This window comes from Falco punctatus (assembly GCF_963210335.1).
Source record: "Falco punctatus genome assembly, chromosome: 1".
Lineage (NCBI taxonomy): Eukaryota > Metazoa > Chordata > Aves > Falconiformes > Falconidae > Falco > Falco punctatus.
In genome coordinates, this window is record NC_137580.1 from 108,597,750 (window position 1) to 108,615,649 (window position 17,900).

The following is a 17,900-nucleotide window of genomic DNA, read 5'->3' on the forward strand; positions in this document are numbered from 1 at the left end:
TTTGCAAGAAATATGCACTTTTGTGACCATTGAAATTCAGCCATTACTTTCACTAGTAGCAATACATGTTTTCAAAACAAGCTGATACTTGTTGCAATGGAGTGATCACTGTTTTGGTATTTTATAGCATTGCTACACAGTGAAATCAATATTGATTTGACATACATAGGTAAAAAGGAAGATTTTGTTCTATGTTATGAATGACATTTTGTAGAGAAGTTCAGCATCATCTTTGCAGAACTGAGATGTTCAAAGCAATTGGATGAAACGAACACCATTAAGAAGGTCTCTTTTACGGACATTTGAGTACAAATAAGCTCAATTAAGTACATTTTTAAATTAATCTATTAAAACTACATTTCTATTTATAAACAATATTTACTGCAGTAAACTAAAAAACCACAGCTCATACAAATTCAAGAAACAAGTTCTATATGAAAAACAAAAAAATTACTTTCCTCAAAAACCACGTTTCTTTCAGAAGACAAGCAGTTTATTTCAAATAATTGAATTTGGTTTGCCCTAAATAACAGGTAAGTGTAGCATGCAGTAACTCTGCTCATAGCCACGACAGAAAATGATTACATGGTTAAGTCAATAAATAAAGACATAATAAAAATAAAATAAATTAAAAAAAATAATCAGGACTCCTCCTAAGGTTTATTGACAGTGGTAACTTTTGAAACTCTTCTTTGAACGGTACTTTCAGGGAAAGTTGACTAGATACATCTATGTCAGATCTGGTATTTTAGACTCTGAAAAACACTAGCATTACCAACTTCAGTTTTATATTTATCTTTAAGTTCAGATTAAAAGTTACAGTTTCTTTCTGCCTTCAATACACGTAACTCCTGCTTTTCAGCACTGTTCTACAACATAGATATCCAAAAGTTACATGGACTGGAAGCTTTTAATTATGGATAAAGTACACACACTATTTGGAAATCACAGCAATGAAAAATTCGAGCAAATGTTTAAGTCTAGCTGCCCTAAATGGCACCGTGACAAGATATTAAAGCACTTACGTTTTGATGTTTTCATGGTAGACCTTTGTGTCTGATGGTTGGTTGTAAAGTGGCTACAATTTTGGATTAGAAATGTATGCTTAGTACTTTTCAATGCATGTAATTCTAAAAGTATATGCAATATATTTAACAATATCTTAGTATTCTGCCAACAGTGCACTCAACCTGAGATGCAGCAGTCTGAAGGGACTAGAAGATATTCAACACAAAGCATAGATTTCATTACTTAGAATCAGGTTATAACTACTTATGTACAACAGTATTTCATTTTTTTCATATTTCAAACTCTTCTCTCAATTAGCTTCAAATCAATTTTAAAAATTACACTTATGTGGCCAATCAGTTCACTAAAGCCCCAATTCACCAGTGCATTTAAACACCCACTTTTATACATAAACAGAACTACATCTGTTTACCACAGCAGATTTACAGCAACTGGCAACACAGAAAACTGAACAAAAGACAGACAAACAAACAAAAAACCCCACAACTTACCAGTTCAACTTTTGGACCAAGACCTTCAAAAATCTTGTGAGCTTCTTCTGCTTTTTTCTGCAAGAAAGATTTTTTTAAAAATATATAGTCTAAGTAAATCACCTGAAGTTAGCATCAAAAGTGCATCTGAGCTTTTTCACTTATGCTAGCTGCTAAACCCCTCTCTGACCATACTATATCCTTCTTAACCTACTTCTGCAGTGCTGCCTCAGAAAATCAAGAAACTCATACTTGAATTGTGCAGTCACTACTCTGATCTCCGTGTTTGGAAGCTGGTAGAGCATAAACGCAGAAACTGATTTCTGCAATTCAAAAAGAACATACATTTAACAAATAACATTAGCAAATCAATATTAAGAGGAAAAAAGGTGTCCAGTAAAATGAAGTATAGCTAGCATCAAAAAAATGGAAATAAGAGACTAAAATTGTCCAGTTGCCAAGTGTGGGAGTGTGAATCCATGTGTACATACACACACAGAGAGAAATATGTCAAAGGTCCTACTTCCCTCACACTAGGCAAAGACCCTGAAATAATTCTGACCCTAAAAGAGGCAGCACAGACAGTTGGCTTTCACAATCTCATTTCAAGCCTGTACAATCTTCCAAAGCTCTTTGTCAATAGCCAGGCTATCTGAAATGACCCTCAAATTTCCTTCCTCCCCCCCAGCAGTTATATGTGCTAGCCCTCAGATATCTGCAAAGAAAAATATAGGAGAAAATAATCCATAAAGCAGTTACTATTCAAAAGTGTTCTGCTAAGTTCTAACCTCTTTCCATATAATTGCAATCTTGAGAAATTCTTTGGAACTCACAGCTGTACAAAATAATTATATATCAAGGAAATATTATAGTACTACCCCGGAAGAATGTTTTTTCTGGTCTCAAAACATTTAAAATTGAACTCTAGCCCTATTACTTTTAATATTCAACTACTGATGGAATTTGGTTAAAGTAATTATCCTAAACTGCATGGTTTGAAGATGAAAGCTGCCAAGGGGATTGTCCTCTTGCACAACTGAAGAAGAAAAGATACCAAACAAGCACTATGTACACAAATGGCTTAACACATCTTAAATAAACCTTTAAATAAGACAGTGAGTAGTGACACGTGCTATTTGTATTAAGCCCCATCAACTCTGCCATTCTGCAGTACATGTAATTCCTGACACGAGAACTCAAACCAAGTGCTAAATGGATTCACAAATGCATTAAGCTTAATAATTGCCTTTGGATATAGAACACTATATCAACAGCTACACAGACAGAAGCTAACAGATAACTATACACTGACACAGGCAACATAAAAATGGGTTTCCACATCTACTGACACGTACACGATGTGGGGAATGCAACAGCAAGTTAAAAACTCTGTTGTAAAACCCACGTGTAACCAGTTAGCAGAGAAAGTTGCACAGCAGCCCACTAAGGTGTCTTCAAACTCACAGTTTTGCCTACTACCCAACATGCAACTCAGCTTGTCTTGTTAGGTGATTGTATGAGTTTTATAATTTTTATTACATTATAGCATGAAAGAGATTTAAAACAGTAAAACTGGTTTGTAACCAGAAGTAAACATATTGCTGTACATTGGCTACAACAGTTTTTATAACATAATAATTGCCCTACTGTCCTGTATTAAGTAAATACATCAAATTTCACAGACAACTGGGGGAAGGGGAGAACAGGCTGCATGGAACACTTGAGACAAAGTTCCACTGTATAAAAAAATCTAGTATTGTGTTGCAGGTTTTTACCACCTCAAATTTTCAAAAATAGACTATTGTAATAGAAGTTAGCTGTTTCTCTAACCTACAAAATAAAATCGGGAAATTAAACAAACATAAGCCTCTCACAAAAGACCATAATACTCTCAAAACCAGCAGATATCCAACATCCTAATCTCAAACTACCAGGAAAAAAAAAAAAAAAAAAAGGCAGGAAGCAGTTTGCTACTTCTGGCAATATTACTGAGCGCCTGTACTTTTCTCATGACTTATGCAACGCAAGCTCACAATTCACCAATATACTACTTCTTCATATCTGTTCATTTATCTAGATCTTAAGAGCCAGAAGTCAGAGTTTAAAAAGAAAGCACAGAATCTTACAACATAGGCAGTTTTTCCCCTTCAGTTAATTTAAATGTTGGGTCTTCAGCCAAGCTTGTCAGTATTTATGTAAGGAAAAGAGAATACAAGATAAATTTCTGTGGCTTTTTTTTTTATTTATCTATCTACACGCATACAAATATCTGTCTATATATACATACGTGTGTGTGCGCCTCTCTGTGTGTTTATACATATCTATATCTAAACATCTCAACACAAGGGTCTAGGGATGAGAGACATAGATGTGCTTCCCTAGACGGCTTACAAGATACAAGGATCCTGTGATCAAGAATAAAAATGTCATGCAAGCATCTTTCATTTAAATAAGTAAATAAGTATTAAAAGAGGGATAAAAAGGGCAGATCAATAAAACAGCAGAAGCAAAAACTGACCCACAGAAGTTAAGACACAATGAGTTTTAGCACATTGGGTCAGATTCACAGCTACACTCAGTCAACTGAAAAGCACGCTTACCCGATTTTCATCGTAAATAATTTGGACAATACTGCGGTGTTTCTGTTCCACTGGAGGAGGGGAGACAGGCCGCTCTGGCTCTGGAGGCTTAGCAGCTTCTTCTTCAAGTTGTTGCTAAGAGACGAAAGAAAGAAAATCAGCCATCCGCACCATGTTACCCTTACCAGTAATTAGTCACCAGAGATAAAATATGCATCTGATCAACAGTTAGCACTGCCTGTTATTTCTCCTTTTAACTGACAAGGAATGAATGAAATGGTTTTAATGCCAATAGGGACGATAACAAGACTATTTTTTGTACTATTGGTAAACCAAATTAACTGTTTAAAAAAGACTTGTTTCAGCTTGACATGTAAAGTGACTTTTGAATTTATCACTATGTAACTTTAAACAAAAATATTAACTTCAGAGAAAGTTACACCAAACCTGCCTTCTCGCAGAGGAAATTGCCTTTCTATTGTAGATATTCAAGTGTCATTATTACTACTACTATCTCATTGTTTACAAAGTACAAAAGTCCTTCTAACACTCCGCAGAGAACATAATTCTAAACATACTTCACAGCAGAAATAAACCACTCCACATGCATTGAAGTTCCAAGATTGTTAAAATACCAAACAAGCAAAAAATACCAACAGCAAAAAAAAAAACCACCCTGTAATGTTTTCCTAGCTACTACACTGCTGCACTACACACTCTCACATCAAATAAATCTGGTTCAGTGACACCTTCCTTTTTTAATTGTCAATATCCTTCATCCATGCCTGCCACAAACATGCAACAAAGAACTACTGACACTAGGGATCCATCCCATCTTACAGTACTGGCTAGAACATGCTACATTTCTGCATAAGAATTCAAAGTGTAAAATTTTTGCAGAATGCCTTAATAAGCAGGCTCAATTATTGCAGGCAATGACAACTTTGTAATTTTTAAGAAGTCAAATCATAGTAAAAATGTGCACAAACGAACCTTCATAGATAGTATGCATAGTACTTGCTGATTTTGTGGAAAAGTGAACAAACAAACAAAAAGATAGGCATCGTTTAACACACAGCCAGGTATTTAATGACATACTTTTTTATTTTTGTGCTGAAGGTCACTTTACAGGTCATTAAAATTCAGATGGAATGAAATGCTTCCAGACCATAAAAACATATCACTCCAAATAGTTGTCTATTTATTATCCTGGACCTACAAGTTAACAAATCCTATAGCATAACTAATTTCCTACAGAGTTCCCACTTAAAAAACGTAATGCTGGCACTATTTCTATCTGGATCTTTGAAAGTCATAAAAGGAAAAGACGACAAGGACTTTGTTTTTGCCAAGGAGTAACAGATGCCTAGATTAAAGGGTGGGTTTAGTTGGCCACAACAGCTACTGGGAAGGCAACAACTACTGCCAGGAAACATTTCCTTTGCTTCCAAAGGCTGAAGTGCAGCGCTCTGGTGCAAAGCACAGCCAGGACCATACCAAAAAAGGTGATACTTCCTCCTTTATTTCTCTGCGCTGTTTACTCGCACCCCTCCTACTACACTTTCCCCCCAATGCTGACCTTAGCTCCAGATGTTAGGATCTCTTGCCCTTGTGAAAGCAGATGATCCAGGGACTTCTGTACAAGCACTGGCTTTGGAGATGCATGCAAGGGATTCTCCCCTTGCACAGACTGAGAAAGAATAAAGATGACAGCCTCCCCTCACCCAGCAGTCATCTTTAAGGCTGAAACTGCAGTCATGGTACCCTTGTTTCACTAGTCATCTAACAGAAGTTTAAAATATAAAGCCATCCACTGTTGGTGTTCCTACATGGCTTTCTCCTACTTTCAAAAACGCCTGAAGCTATGTGATGTTCAATCCACTTAAATGTTTTAACAAAATCATATACATAACCTTCCCTTTTTAACTTGTTCAGTTGGTTCACGTAACCAAAAATTCACCACCACCAACAACAAATGAAGTTCTTCCACACCCTCTTCACTGGCAGATAAAAACAGTAGTGTCTGCTATGCTTACTTGCTTTTTCTTCAGTTTAAGGATTTGCTGTTCAACTTTCGCAATTTCGCGATCTACACGGTCCATGCTCTGTATCAATTCTTCCTTTGACAGCTTTGAAGGTGAAGCATTTTGGTCCTCCCCACAAGGCTGACCAGAAATTGGAGAAGATGGTCCCTCATGTTTTCCTCCAAAAGATGGGTCCTTTCATGGGGACAGGAGATGGGGTGGGGGTGTGGGGGAGAAATTGAGAGAAATTTGGTCATATTGGTAACATAGGTGAGTGTTCAGTAACCAAACTAGCATGCGTGAATTAAAAAGAATTTCCAGTTAATCTGTATCTCTGTTGAAGAGCTAAGTTAAAGCTTAATATTTCAAATTATTAACACTATAAATATTTTAGAACTGACAGCCCATTTCACAGTCTACCTTTAAAAATAACAGCACATTTCAACATTGAAACCAAACCTTGAAACCAAAATGAGGATCAAAACATCTCACTTTAAAAAATGTGTCTTCATAACTGTAAACACTATCTTTCTCCTTTAAAGCAAGGGTTACTTGAGAACAAGTGCTCAATACTCTGCATGTGTATAGATGAGGATATTCTTGAAGATAACCATGACCACCCTGATAAAGCGTATCTGGAGTCAGCTGTGGTTATAAAAGGACTAAAGAGAAGTGATGACTTAAGAGAAGACAGGTGCCCTGGTTTCACCTGGAACAGTTAGTTTTCTTCTTAGTAGCTGGTACAGTGCTGTGTTTTGGATTTTGTGCGAGAATAATGTTGATAACAGACGTTTGTAGTTGTTGCTAGTTAATGTTTATACTAAGTCAAGGACTTTTCAGTTCCTCAGGCCTTGGAAGCAAGACAGCTAGAGGGGCACAAGAAACTGGGAGGGGACACAGCCAGGACAGCTGACCCAAACTAGCCAAAGGGATACTCCATACCATAGATCATGCTCAGTATATAAACTGGGGGGAGCTGGCTGCAGCCAATCATTGCCTGGGGACTGGCTGGGCATCAGTCAGCGGGAGGTTAGAAATTTTATTGTGCATCACTTGTTTTTTCTCCTTTCCCTTTGGATTTTATTCCTCTCCCCTTCTCCCTCTTTTTCATAATTATTATTGTCGTTCTTATTATAGTTATAGTAATTGTTATAGTTATTATTATTGTTTTGAGTCACTCCCACCCCCATTTCATTTTAATTATAAAATTGTTCTTATCTCAACCCTCGAGTTTTACATTCCTTTCCAATTTTCCTCTCCACACCTCTGGGGGTGGGTGGAAGTGAGTAAGCGTGAAACTTAGTGTGTGGTACTTAGTTTCTGGCTGGGGTTAAACCATGACAACAGGTTACACTATTCATTTGGCTTTCACTTTTCTTGCCTCTGCTTTTTTGTCTGTTCCCAAACAACATATTCCAACGCGCTTCATGTTCTAGTATCAGCACTGTTGCACCTTGTCTTTGTTTATGTCATCAGACCATCATGCTCCATGACTACCTAGCTGGCAAACACTAGATCGCTCATTCAAGCCAATCTGCCTGAAAGATGACGCGTCTAAATGCCACTTCTCCTCAAGATAATACTAGGCTGTATTTCTAAATTGAGACAGTAGATTTCTATATGTAGCGCCTGGATAAAAATTCAGTTACATGCAAGCATGTTCACATTGAATGTCTTGGCTCAGATTCTTCAATCCACTTTGATCTCATCTTTGCTATGCAACAGAGCAAGTTACTAAGAAATCACATGCTATCATTTTACTTCACAGAGAGTTTATTCACATGATAAGAGGAATGGTAGAGAGAAAGCAAGGCAAGTAATCAACTTTTTAAATCCTGGTGCCTATTAGCTTTTGAACCTACATGGTGAAAATTTTTTTTAAGATTATCTGAATTTAGAGACCTGAGAGCTCACCTTCAGAAGTCACACCCATTATGCACCAGCTTTTTGATGTGTGAAGCTGTGTGCATGCATGAGAGAAGATATTAAATATTCATTTAAGAGACATTTGTCTGCTCTATACAAATTTCTCAAATCAATATTCAGTATCTACAATAGAAAATATCCCGACCAAACTAGACTGTCCTAGATTTACCCAAAATGAGCCAGTGACAAGTATAATTAGTGTTACATAAATAAGCAGATTCATTTCAAATGTTTAAAAGGGAAAGGGGGCAGAGGGGAGTACTTCAACCATTCAGTACAAATATTAATTACAGAAAAAATGGACTTGCTTGCATTTGCCAGCAGCTTGCAATTGAAAAGCAGAAATATTTCATGCACTATACTGTAATGTTTGCAACTGAGGTTTTAATGACTTAAAGAGCGTGTAGGGGCAACTCAGAACTCCAGTCTCTTTACTGTGTTTGAGGTAGATTTATCTTCTTGGTCTTTTTATAAAAGAGTAACACTGACTCGTGAGCAGTTTGTAATAGTATGTAGAATTAATTTTCTGGGATTCAAGAATGAGCCTAAACAAATAAAAAAATTACCTAACAGAAAAAAAATTCTTAACTCACTGTAACATAGGAAGTTACATCTTCAGCATCATATTAGAAAATAGCTTTACCTTCTTAATATCCGCAGATCTCAACCCTTCCTGCAGAGGATGTACTAAAGGCAAGACAGTAGCTGCACTGACACGCTGAAAATGGGAATCAGAGACTTGTTCAAGACGTGGTCGCTTAGATTCCAGTGAATCATGATCCGTCTGAGATGGACCTGGATGAAATTGCTGTTCATATCCAGTTCTCCTTTCTTGAGGCCTAATATACAGAAGACAAAATATTAAATATATATTTACATTACAAGAAAATTATTTTGTGTTCCTCAACCCTTTTCAAATGTACAGGAGATGCCATTTAGTGAAACTCCCTCTAAACAGTAAGGCAGACATATTTTTAAGTATGATCTTCAGAAATACAACAGTTAAAATACATTGAAAAAGAGAAAATTAACTTCAGTCTTAAAAAGACACTGTTTAAACGCATCCCTATCATTACAAACCCTTAAAGAAACTTAACACTGCTACAGTGATATTGTTCAAATCATAGCTCTGATTCAAATTATAAAAAAACCAAACAAACCATGAGATAAATATAGTACTACAGCCACTGAACACAGATGGCCACAACAGCTCCATTATTTCATTTTTGCATTCAAGTAACTTTTAAATATACACAGAGTGCTTGAAATGAGCCATGAGTCTATCTGGAACTTGATCTCTACTAAAATGCTACTAAATGACAGAAACAGCCACTGATTGAAACCACGAGTTATTTAAAAACTCCTCCTTCTCAGAAAAATGCAAAAGAACAGTATCACTAGCTTCTTTACAGTGCAATGCACAGGATGTCCATAAAAGAACTGCATAAGCTTCAACATCTTCCTATGAAGTGCCACTGAAGAGATGACAGCAGTTTCCTGTATTTTGCCAGAACTACTAAATAAGCTTTTACAAATTTACAATGCAGGGGGAGGGATGGGGGAGATTTACTTCTGCTATAAACTGAAGTTTTGAGAACTCTAAACGCTACTAGGATTCTCAGCAATAAAAATAGAGCCTTACTGACATTTTGGTGACACAAGATGAAGGGAATATGCAAGCCCCAGATTTCACTATCATCAAATTATTTCTGGGAATATTCTAATGAGATTTTAAGCTAAACCAGTATTTACATAACATTCATCATTGGTATTTGTTCAGAACCAGTTACCTCAGTTATAGCCAAAATAAACTGCTAGCAGTAATCAGCATATAAAGTTGCTACTAGCAGATATACTTACCAAGAGTTCAAGACAAAAATACATGAGGTTGTTAAAAGCAATAACATCAGCATACCAATACGCTAAAGATTTGAGGCGCATAAATCACATAGTAACCTCTCTGCTAAACAGAAGCATATTTTTGCTGACTTCCTACAGTCCAGTTATTCGTATTCTGATTTCTAAATTTGGGTTTCCGAGTACATCCAATATTCTTCAGGTATAGAGTCATATGAATGCTTGACACAGACTCAAGAAGGTTTTCAGACAATCAACCTTACAGTTATACACTAATGTGTGCTGAACATTCATCAATTGCCACCATGAAGTAACCCATTTTACTGACAAGTAGGATATTACCAATCTGAAACTAAATTGCAACGTATGATTCACTGTAGCTGTTCACTACACTTGTCCTCAGTTAACCTGCTGGACCCAGATCAGTTGTATCTACTTACACAGAGACAGAAATGGTATATGAGACTGACAAAAAGGGTATTTAGAACAAATGATACGAAGCTGTCAAGTGTCTTACCAAAAGCAGCACACACTCATTTAGTTCCCTGTGCCTAGAAGTCCATTTTGTGCCACATTTCAGTGTTTTACAATTCTTACAACTCAAATACTCAATTAACTTTGTTGTTTCTTACTTGCCCAGCCACACAGATACCATCTGTTGAACAAGCAAGCCTAATCTAGGACATATGACAGGTAATATTCACACTGTAACAACGCTTGCACTTGTTGCTTCTACCCAGTAAGTTAAAATTATCGAAGGGTACAAACTTTACACACTTTGAGCCTAAACAGCATTAAAAGGTTTGTAATATGCACTTGGATTCTCAGAAGTTACTGGTTTTAGGAGAGGTGTGGGAAAAGTGAAGCGGACTGTCACTTCCTGTCTGCAAAACAAATGTATCAGTTAAGCCAAAGGAACTGAGGAATTACACAACAGCTACAACACTCAAACACAGGAGACTGGCACTGTTACGACAATGGAGCACCAATTAATAAAGTCAAGTACTTAGACAAAAAACTGTAGAACTCAAAAGCCTTTCTATTCAGTTAAATTCAGTAAAGTTAAAACTAACTTTACAGAAAGCACAGACTCATAGAAGATGCATGTTCATATACTTCAAAAACAGCATCCTCACCTGTCAGAGCCTGGGTGAAATTCAGAAAGCAAGGAAGGCCTGCGCCGAAGTTGCTGCTGCTGTTGCTGCTGCTGCTGCAAGAGCTGGGTTGCCTGACTGACTTCCAGGTGAGACGAACGATAATCAGGAACTGCAAATTCCTAAATGAAACACACTTCCATGTAAACAAGAACAAAGGTACAAAAGACAGATCAAAAGCATTTGGTGTCACAGAATTATCATTTCCAAAGATAATAAATACAAACGAAGGCCAGATCACCAAAGCCTTATTTCACCTAAAAAAATAAAGTTTGTAAATGGCAGTTCTAAGTTCTAAATGAACTTTAAAGAGATTACATACTTCACCTAATTTATTAACAGCTTCAACAAAACATAAATGAGTCAGCAGCAGCAGAATGTCCTTAAAAAATATATCCTTTAATATCGATTTTGCACGTCCAGCTACAAAGTGGTAAAATGAAAATGTATTTCAGCAACCCTGAGAATTTCTTCAGTTATCACCTCAAGACTTCTTTGTATCAGACACTGTTAACTAGGACTAAGAGTCAGACAAGATGCATCTTCTGACTGATATAAATTATAATTAAAGCGAAGTACAAGATAATTTATTTGTACATACAGGTCTTTGACAACCTGCTTTTAAAAATTATATGCAGCTGTCATTAACCGAAGAGAAGCTCTACAAGACACAACAGGTCATTACCCATAAGATTTCGTTTTTACAAGTTATCTAAAAATAAATACAGAGCAAGCCAAAAAGCTCCAATTCTTAAATTTCCTTTTGCAAACATGTAAGTAGAACAAAACATCTAAAGTATCTGTAGCAGAAGGAGAATTTCATTAAACAAGGGAAACCTGAGCTGTTCTAAAGCCAACAGATAGTCCTCCACAGCCTAACAAGCTATAGAGAGCACAGGATAGCAGAATACTCAGCAGAAATGACCAAGTAGGAGATTCTTAGAAATCCACCATCTCAATTCTGGCTAGCAGAACACACCTAGCTGGAAGCACTAGTACATCTGCTTTGACAAAATGGAGAGCATAATGCAAGTTTTTACACTTCAGATACACATTCTCCACCTTGCACACAGACTTTGTCAAGCACTAAATTTAACTTATAGAGAACCTAGCCCAATACTCCTTACACTGAAGAAGGAAAGATGGCTATGGGTTCACTTCTTACGCTCCTGGGCCTAAAAAAGAGATTAAATCCCCATAAAAATTTAGTATCCACAACAGCCTCAAGAGTCCAGACTCTCGAAGTATTTGTTACACCCAGAACACTGCATTCACATTAAATGCATACTAACTGTAGACAGATTATTTGCACATTCTTGAAACATTATTGCTATCGATGCATACAGACTCTGCCACATTTACATTGGACAAACTTAGTATGATGACTAAACATTAATAAATTAATCCAAGACTACAACAAAAGTTTATGATCACAATCCCTAGCAAATTTATTCAAAGTACAAGAAACCAATGATAAAACCAGGAAGTTTATATTAATTCCCCGTAATAAAGATACAGAATTTAAAAACTCAGTTTTCTGTCAAAAAACAAGTAAAAAAGCAGATACATATATAATCTTGAAGCAAAATGCAGTGCTTTCAGCAAAAAAAAGGAGGGCAAACCAAACCACCCCATCCCACAACTATTTACCTAAGCGACACTGGCAGCAGCTCTCCTCAGCAGGGTGTACTGGTCTGCAACTCCACTGTTTTCAAATACGAATGACTTGTATTACATTGGTTTAAAAAAAAATATTAATCCCATTTGGTACAGCAAACACCCAAATTATACTCTTGCTAAATTTGTAACCCTCATGTCTCCTTACCTGCTGGTGTCGGGTGCTGGGGAAGGTGTACTGGACAGAGTGAGTAGGGTAGCGACTCTGTTCTGTGCTGAACGCTCCTTGGTTAGGAGGGTAGCCTGAACTTGACATTATCAGAGAAGAAGTCTTCACAAAGCTGTGAGATCAAGACCAGCAAGCAATCATGTTTCTAGGAAACCGCCTAAAGGAAAAAAGATCACTGATAAGCACTGAAGTACCAGATGTACTCACAATACATTACAGCCATAGTCACCTAAGCAAAACAACCATTACCAGTAAAAGCTTTTTCCTGATGTATTTATTTAATAGGTTATTCTAGTCTGAAACATGTTAACGGGTCTTAAATGGGCTCAAAATGAGACATGTCAGCATAGTCTACACAAAGATTTGAGGATTATATTGGCGGAATACAGAATTTTACCAGTTACCAGTTGAATTAGGAGGATTTTAAGAGAAAAGTAGGTCACTAAATAAATGTTAAAGAGGTTACAATAGTCTAAAGATGGACCTTTTATTTACAGCAATTTTCTTTAGCAGAACATGAAGTTTACTTTCATTTCTTTTAGAGTTTTTGGATTCTCTAAACTGCTTCTTACTTTCAGATTCAGGTATTTAGGGCTGCTTTACTGAATGCCACCTACAGTTCATTAAACCACAGTGTATTAGTCAAGCCCTAAAATACTATAACCATCTAACAGCAGCTTTACAGAAGTAGTTAGTAAAAAAGGCAGTCACAAAGAAAAAAAAAAACAATACCATGTTAACTGACATAGTTTGTCTCATAGGGTGCCAGAAACTGAATATACTATGAAGCCTTGAAACAATCCTGCTCAGTTAACATTCAGTGACTACTTTGCCTCTGTTGTATTCTCTAGCTACAGATTAACAGCGAACAGTGAAATGTGTACTGATCTGGGGAAGATTTTAAGTAGTGAAAAAATCCAGACAAGTTCACTAACAAAGTCCAAGCATCTATGAAGCTGTGTAGTTGCAGCTGCTGAAGATCAGAAGACACTGACTAAACACTGCACCCACCGGTGCTTTCAGCAGGTAAATCATGGCTCTAACCAAAAAAAGCAGGACATTATATATATATCTTAAACAAAATATATTTCTCTCTAATAGCTCAAAATATGTAATCCTTGGGAGCCTATGTATTAACTACAGAATTCTATCAGACCTGTAACAAATTCTCAGCCTCTGGTCCAGAGCCTAGCAGACATATCAGACCTTCAAATAAAGTAACTGTTGATCCCTGCCTAGATGGCTTCATTTCAAAGCACATTAATCTGCAGCCTTTCACAAACATCACATGTAAAGTTATACTTCTGAACTGAATTTTCCATTAACAGTCAATAGAAAAAATCAGCTCAGGAAAGGATCAGTCACAGTGAGCAATACAAACATATTAAAGTTTGTCTCACGTTGGGCTCCCCCCCTACCTCTCCAAAAAAATACATACACTGGACTATCAGAAAAATGAGACAAATTTAGATTTCTCTCTTAAATCTGATTTTCAGATACAAAGAATCAAAGAAAAAACTAGTTTCTCTTTCAAAGCAATACTACAGATCACTAGTTGTATGCTTTATAGTACCTATAATTCATATCCAAGTGTCAAGTTCTACCATAGAATTCTTCACCATTAACATTTGTTATGCTTCATCATTCATACTGCATTAATTACAGTACATCTTTACCCACTACGTGATGGTCTAATAGGTCTGAGTCACATGCTTTCCATTTCATCAAGAAGCAGCGTCAGGAAGCAAGCAGTTTGAGCTAATACACGTTGTGATAGTTGCAAGCTATAGTACCTGAACACTCAGATGTATTCCTAAGTCCAAACCACAGCAAAAAGAAAACCTTTGATTTTTCTCTCTCAATTTCTGTGAAAGTCCATGTAAAACTATGGCATATAGCTGTCAGCTCAATCAAATATTTACTGATGTAGTAACTACTCCAATCACAGCCTGGTGAACATTTATTATTAAATGAACAATTGGCTCCAGGGTATAAGGATACTCAAACAATTTAAGGTTACAAAAGTAAAAATCTTAGCCTGGTGGATTGCTGATGCCCTAACTTATGCTACCTCACCAGCTTCACATGCAAGCTTCATCAGAACATGGAAAATGACTAACTGGATTTTATATATACATATGTCTGCTACACCTTAAAAACAGTAGTGAGGAATAAAGACAGTAATACCAGGCCTGACCAAAACTCGCTTTAGCCCAATATGCTGTGACTGACAATGGCCAGCAGCAGTCATTTAAGAAGCATGTACCAATACCTTCCCAACAAACTCTCCAGCCTTCTGCTGGCTCCCCGAGACACAGCTTGTGGCTCAGGGATTCCTTGAGTCAGAGCCGTTTTGTTTAAGATTTCTTAATGGCTTTCTCCTCCATTGGTTTGTTCAGCTGTTTTCTGAACTAGTATAAACTCTCAGCATTGACAACTGCTTGTTGCAAGAACTTCCACAGTTTAGTGGCACTTTGCATGAGAAACCATCAGCTTTTATTCATTTTGGACCTGTTACCTTCCTTTGATAGCTCTAGTTTCCACATTGCAACAGATCAATAGATCTGCAAACAGATCTATTTCATATTCTTTTTTCCCCCTGGTGCACATGTGATTCTGTAAATACTGATCATATCCCTCCAGTGTGTCTTTTCTATGCTGAAGAATCCTAGCCTACCTGGCTGTTCCTTGTCAACCACTTCCAAACCTTCTCTAGTTCTCTGGTACCTGTTCCGAGGCACAGGGACCCAGAAATGTACACCAGATTCAGGGAAAGTAATAGTAAATACCCATCCTGTTCATATTCTCTTCCCTGACATGCTCACCACAGACAGGTAGATCTGAAGAATCTGGAAATGAAGAGGGGATCAGGAGAGCACCCACCTGAAAAATCGCACACAAATATAGGCCAACCACTGCATGATTCAAGGTCCTTTCTAGTTTCTCTCTGTCAAGTTATATCTCTTTATTTTCTTAATATTCAGTCAAACCCACAAGTTGATCATTAACCCAGGTGCTGAAAGGTCAATCCACACTCACTTTGTACAATGCTAAAAAGGCTATTTCTCCATTCACAAGAACTTTAGCGTACAGATTGCTAGGACTGTGTCAAACTGAGCCTTGAAATCTTCATTGATACAAGAAACTTTCACAGACAATAGCCATGAGAGGTCCTGCCCATCTCTCCAGATTCTGGCCTACCATGGAAAGATGAGGGGGAGGAGGGGGGCATGGCACACAAGCATGAACATCCTTCATCCATCCAACAATATTAACTCAGACCCCCTATCGCACAACCTCCAAGTTTTAAATAATACATATGAAAACATTCAGTCTAATGGCCTTCCTACTGAGAACTGCAAGTATGATTATGTTAGTAGCATCGTAATAAAAATTAATAATAAAAAAAAAGTGAAACAAATAAAAGCTTCCAACAGAGGAAGGCAACAGAAACAGCATTAGAGGTTATAATCGTGGTCCATAAGAGACATGTAAAGTGAAGAGAGGAGAAAAAAAAAAAAAAAAAAAAAAAAGAGAAAACATGAAATGGTGGGGTTGCGTTATTCTTCCTCCCCAAGATAAATGACACAACAGCAGGAAGAGATAAGGTCAGTAACAGCAGAGGAAAATACATGGTTACATATTGGCAATTAGAAGGTGGGGAGGGAACTAAAGGATGGGGATTCTGCATAGGATCTGATTTCTTTCAAGACAAAATCAACACTGTAGTACAAAACATGTAAAATGCCATTAAAGTACAGTATTTCCTCCCTCTAAGCCTCCTTCTCTTGCTACAGACACACGTGCCTGCACGCGCTCCTAATTTGACCTCCCTACATGCCCTGGAGACCCCATCTTATCTCCCAGTCTCCTACATTATGAGCTTGTTCACACTTTCTGCCATATGGGGAGGGGGCATGCAGTGGGAGAGTTTTTGCCAATATTTGATAACAGAATTACCACCAATATTCTGCTCATCTCTCCCCATCTTACTACCTTAATTCTGCAATTGTGAATTTAAGTCCTTGACTTCAGCTCTTGTTTCTTTGCAGGCAACCTTATGACCTTTCATCTATAAACATCTGCGCCTCTCTTCAGCATCTGCTCGCACATATCCAGCGGACGTACATAATTCTTAATCAATCTATTCCTTGGTCAGTGAGGGCAATGCCAGCTTCCTGCTGTAACCTCTCCAAGGTCCATACGTCCAGATTGTGTTTAAATACAGCAGGTTTTTTGCATAAAATTGTAACAGTGTGTGTAGACTGTAAACAAGCTCATCCGGGCTTTCCTCGCTGCTGCATCCTTCCATCAGTCATGACAAACTTAGTCTTGCTCCACTCAAATCCAATCAGATTCCTCCTCTAAAGCTTCTCGCTATTAACTCTCTCTGCCTCTCTGATCCTCCTACTGGTTCCCTCTGCTCTGCCAAAACAGAGGCTGCTCATCTTTATTTTCAGCACCCTCGACAAATTACAATACAAGAAATCAGCTTCCAACCCTGCTCACTCAATGACAGCAAGAATCTATTTTTCAGACCTTTGCACATTATTCTGCAAGGTTTCTCACACAAACATTTACAAGAGCTGTTACAGACTTTGGAATTCTGCCTTAAAAGTCTCACAAAGACAAACTTAGGCCACGAACACTTTCATACGGCTCCCAACCAGGATGGCGAATTTGCTGTCTTGCAGTACATGGAGACAATCAGAAGGAGCAGAAAAATATTTCTTGTTTTGTACTTCAGAACCCAGTACATTCTGCTGTAGTGCCCCACTTCACTGACATCCCCAGACTCTGTGGTAAAACATATAAGGGATGGGGAAACCCAGTAGTGTCAAATAGGCATTTAAAAAAAATATTAAAATTACAGGAGAAGTGGGAGCAAAGAGTCAAAAAAGAAGTCTAAAGATACCTAGCTGAGAAAAAGCCGTGACAAGAGTAAGTTTCAGGAACTGTGGACAGATACTGGGCCCTGTGCTAATTTGAGCTTCTTGGGCAAAGGAAATGATTTA

At 37.4% G+C, this 17,900-nt stretch overlaps 1 protein-coding gene across 3 annotated transcripts in view; it reads right to left on the reverse strand.

Annotated features, from left to right (window-relative positions):
• Positions 1 to 17,900, reverse strand: part of NCOR1 (nuclear receptor corepressor 1) — a 73,579-nt gene that overhangs the window by 45,592 nt on the left and 10,087 nt on the right. For all 3 annotated transcript variants that reach the window (XM_080382218.1, XM_080382217.1, XM_080382219.1), the window contains 7 exons: positions 12,865 to 13,042; positions 11,022 to 11,161; positions 8,672 to 8,867; positions 6,115 to 6,297; positions 4,100 to 4,213; positions 1,521 to 1,577; positions 1,026 to 1,078 (listed from right to left, as the gene is read on the reverse strand). In XM_080382218.1, the coding sequence (XP_080238344.1) occupies positions 1,026 to 1,078; positions 1,521 to 1,577; positions 4,100 to 4,213; positions 6,115 to 6,297; positions 8,672 to 8,867; positions 11,022 to 11,161; positions 12,865 to 12,972 (851 nt within the window). In that variant the 5' untranslated portion in view covers positions 12,973 to 13,042. The remainder of the gene's footprint in view (positions 1 to 1,025; positions 1,079 to 1,520; positions 1,578 to 4,099; positions 4,214 to 6,114; positions 6,298 to 8,671; positions 8,868 to 11,021; positions 11,162 to 12,864; positions 13,043 to 17,900) is intronic.